We start from the raw sequence: 3,358 nt of genomic DNA on the forward strand, positions 1-3,358 counted from the left end.
TTACTAATATTTTATATACCAACAAAAAAAATGTAGTTTAAATTCAACAATTTAAAGTAAAATTTTATAGGAAATATTCTATAAGATAAATGTCTAATTAAATTTCCATTACCCATAAATCATACAAACTAACTCAAACAAAACCTGAAATAAGGTTTGTAAAGAATTTCTACATGTAAACCAAATTACATAATAAAAAAGTCTTTCATAATTCAAACAACGAAAAGCATAATAAATTGAAAAAACAACAACCAAGACTCAAAACAAAAGAAAGTTCAAAGAGGCAACACAGAACCAATTATATGACATTATCATCCTCATCTTCGTGAACATCTAAAGCTATTTTCTTACAAATTGGACAAGTATTCTTTTTCAACAACCATTGTTTGATGCATTCAAGATGATATAGGTGCTTGCAATCCAGTCTTCCAATAATTTCGCCTTCCACATAGTCTTCCTAATAAATATAAAAATGAAAGGTAGTTTATGAGAAGTGAACACCGTCATGCATTAGAATTTAAAATTAATATTAAAATTAATTCATATTTAAAAAAGCAGTTTATAAAATGAAATATGTTACTTATTTATAAACTTTTTAAAACATCTTTAACTATTAGCAACAAAATAAACGATAACTCTATTTTACAAAGTTAAGAATCATGCAGCTTGTCTCACCTGACAGATTGTGCATGTTTCGTTTTGTGTACTGGTTTCAATTGGATTTGACACATATGTTTCTGTTTCAATATATTTGTGGATCTGCTCTTCAGTGAGTCTGGCCTCAGCCCTCATGCGTTCCTCGAGTGCCAAAAACACCTGTAAAATTGCTTAAATTATTATTTTAATTGAATGTTTGTTTAACAATCATAATTAAGCTAGAGTCTAGCATTACTTATTTATTCTAAATTAAATTTGGAAACTCGAATAGAGTCACCGGTGGTAAAAACCTGTATCATACATTACATTCTCAAATATTTAAGTCATATTTGACTAACTGAATGCTAAGTTAATAAATAAATAATAATATTTAAAATAGATTTCTATGATAGATTCTAACAACTTAATTAGATAAATACAATTAGCATATTTTTCATTATTTCCAATTAAATCGAAGATTAAACTTCCTCATGCATGCATGTGTACATATATGACTATTGTAAATAAATTTTAAATATTTGAAATATTAATATATTACTAACACTAAATTAATTGGTATTACTCCTCAATCAAAACATTATTAACAAGTAATTAAAAAAATGGTGTAAAAATACCTCATCCCTGTGCCTGTTCCTCTGAGCCCTATGTTCACGTGAAGTTGAGGTGAAAATGCGGTTATTACTGCGACGACGATTCCTCGATCTAGTCGGTATTATATCAGACTGCATGTATTGATCATATTCAACAGCAGTACTAAACCTTGGTCCATTATGGGATGGGGGAGGGTTTAGGTTATAACCACTTGTTGAAGGATTAGAATGTCGTTGTGGCCATCGTGGTACAAAATTATTAGACCACACGTGAACAGTAGATGGAGCCAGAAATCTATTCCCCTGGCCTTCTGGTAAAAACCTTACATATTGTTGAACATTTATGGTGCTTTGAATGAATGTATCATCAGATCTTTGTTCAATAGAATCAAATATATCCCTTGGATTATGGGAGGATAAAGATGAATCGGCTCCAAAAGACAAGAAATTATTATTTCTTTGAAATGGTGATGTACTCACTGTAACCTGAGTTGATCCTCCTGTCATTGCGGAAGGATATAAAGATGTTGTAGAGGTAGAAGTAGATGTAGGTTCAGTTCTTCGGGTCATGGTGAAGTTTTCTCGAGCAATCTCTTGTTGAGAAGGAAATATTAAGCAAGCAACATTATCATCAATGATATATTCATATGGGCTATTATATGACGGTGTATCATCAAAAAAACTTATCGGACTAGCATGTGCATGACGTCGATTATTTATGTGAGAATCATCTATAATAGAATTTTGTGTTGCACTTACACCATGATGGTTCACTTGTTGCGGCACCATACTTGAAAACCCACTATTACCATTGTAGTTGTAATGCATTGATAATTGAGTCGAAGACATGATATTATTGTTCATAGTTTCATGTTGGAAACTATGAGGAGGAGGATTTGTGCGTCTTCTTAAGGCACCAACTTGTGAACCTTGATTCGAACTCTCTCCTCTCACAAACTCTGATGATCTACTTCTTTTGAGAAAGCCATTACTAGTACTAGTAGAAGTAATAGTAGCAGATGCAACAACGTCGTTATTTATACCATTATTAAATGAAGTAGAAATACCATTATTATTATTTGTTGTTCTACTTTGAACTTGATGAAAATTTGATCCAGCTGTCCCAAGTTGGGTCATATTTGAATTCATAGATGATGGTTGTGTTGTATTTATATACTGAACAGTACTTCTTCTGATAGTAGGAGCTAAAATGAGAGATGAACCAAAGAGTTTCGGCGGAGACGAGTGAGGAGAAGGAGAAGTTTGATTATCATTATAGTTACTAATGTTGGTGATTGTTGGATGATAATTCCCATTTATAGTATGGCTAGTAGTATTGTTTGTTGGATTTGTGTGAAGAGGTATAGTTTGATCTCTAGTCCCAATCAATCCTATGCGATTGTTGAAAGCAAACGACGAAGGAGAATTAGAATCCATCAAATATCTTAGAGTTCTAGCATCACGAGTTGGGCTGTTGTCTTCATTCCAGTTAACTAAACGGAATTGATGAGATATTCTTGATAACTTCTTAACTGCACACGCATGTCATAAAAAAACAATTAACAATATATAACACAGACAAATAAGCTAATTCATACACAATATGTATAAGTATTAAGTCAATGTTCAACAACATACATATGTAGCGTATTTTCATTAAGAACTATTGAATTAGTGAGAAGCAAAATCCAATATTCATTTGTGTGTAACTTCAAATTATAAAGATAAAATATTAGTTAAAATAATTTAAAAAATAATTTTTATAGTTAAAATTTGAGAGCCCGTAGGTTTTTCTATTATTTTTGAAAATTCAGTATATTAACTAATATGAAAGACAAATATCACTGTTGTAACAAAGATCAAATCGATGACATAGTAAAATTCTCTTTGTAAAATAATTATTAACTAAAAAATCAGAATTATAAATTTTGAAAAAATTGTTAGCATAAACTGCTTTCTGAAGAAAAAAAAATTGTTGCAACCATATATATATATATATATATATATATATATATATATATATATATATATATATATATATATATATATATATATATTTCATAAGAAAAAGGTTAAAATATTAAGTTTAAACGGCTAAAAATATTTTCACA

The 3,358-nt window shown here is 29.8% G+C and overlaps 1 protein-coding gene across 1 annotated transcript; it reads right to left on the reverse strand.

Annotated features, from left to right (window-relative positions):
* Positions 1-298: 298 nt before the first annotated feature.
* Positions 299-2,904, reverse strand: LOC131650147 (probable E3 ubiquitin-protein ligase ZFP1). Its single transcript, XM_058919876.1, has 4 exons — positions 2,886-2,904; positions 1,272-2,779; positions 676-816; positions 299-457 (listed from the first exon to the last, which is right to left on the reverse strand). The coding sequence occupies exons 1-4, from the start codon at positions 2,902-2,904 to the stop codon at positions 299-301; spliced, it is 1,827 nt and encodes a 608-aa protein (XP_058775859.1).
* Between the last annotated feature and the right edge of the window lie 454 nt (positions 2,905-3,358).

Source organism: Vicia villosa, linkage group LG2, assembly GCF_029867415.1.
Source record: "Vicia villosa cultivar HV-30 ecotype Madison, WI linkage group LG2, Vvil1.0, whole genome shotgun sequence".
NCBI lineage: Eukaryota > Viridiplantae > Streptophyta > Magnoliopsida > Fabales > Fabaceae > Vicia > Vicia villosa.

Coding starts and splice junctions, on each gene's coding strand:
- LOC131650147 (XM_058919876.1), bottom strand. Junction 817..1,271: donor GGAACAGGCACAGGGATGAG/GTATTTTTACAC, acceptor GCAATTTTACAG/GTGTTTTTGGCACTCGAGGA. Junction 458..675: donor AAACATGCACAATCTGTCAG/GTGAGACAAGCT, acceptor TATATTTATTAG/GAAGACTATGTGGAAGGCGA.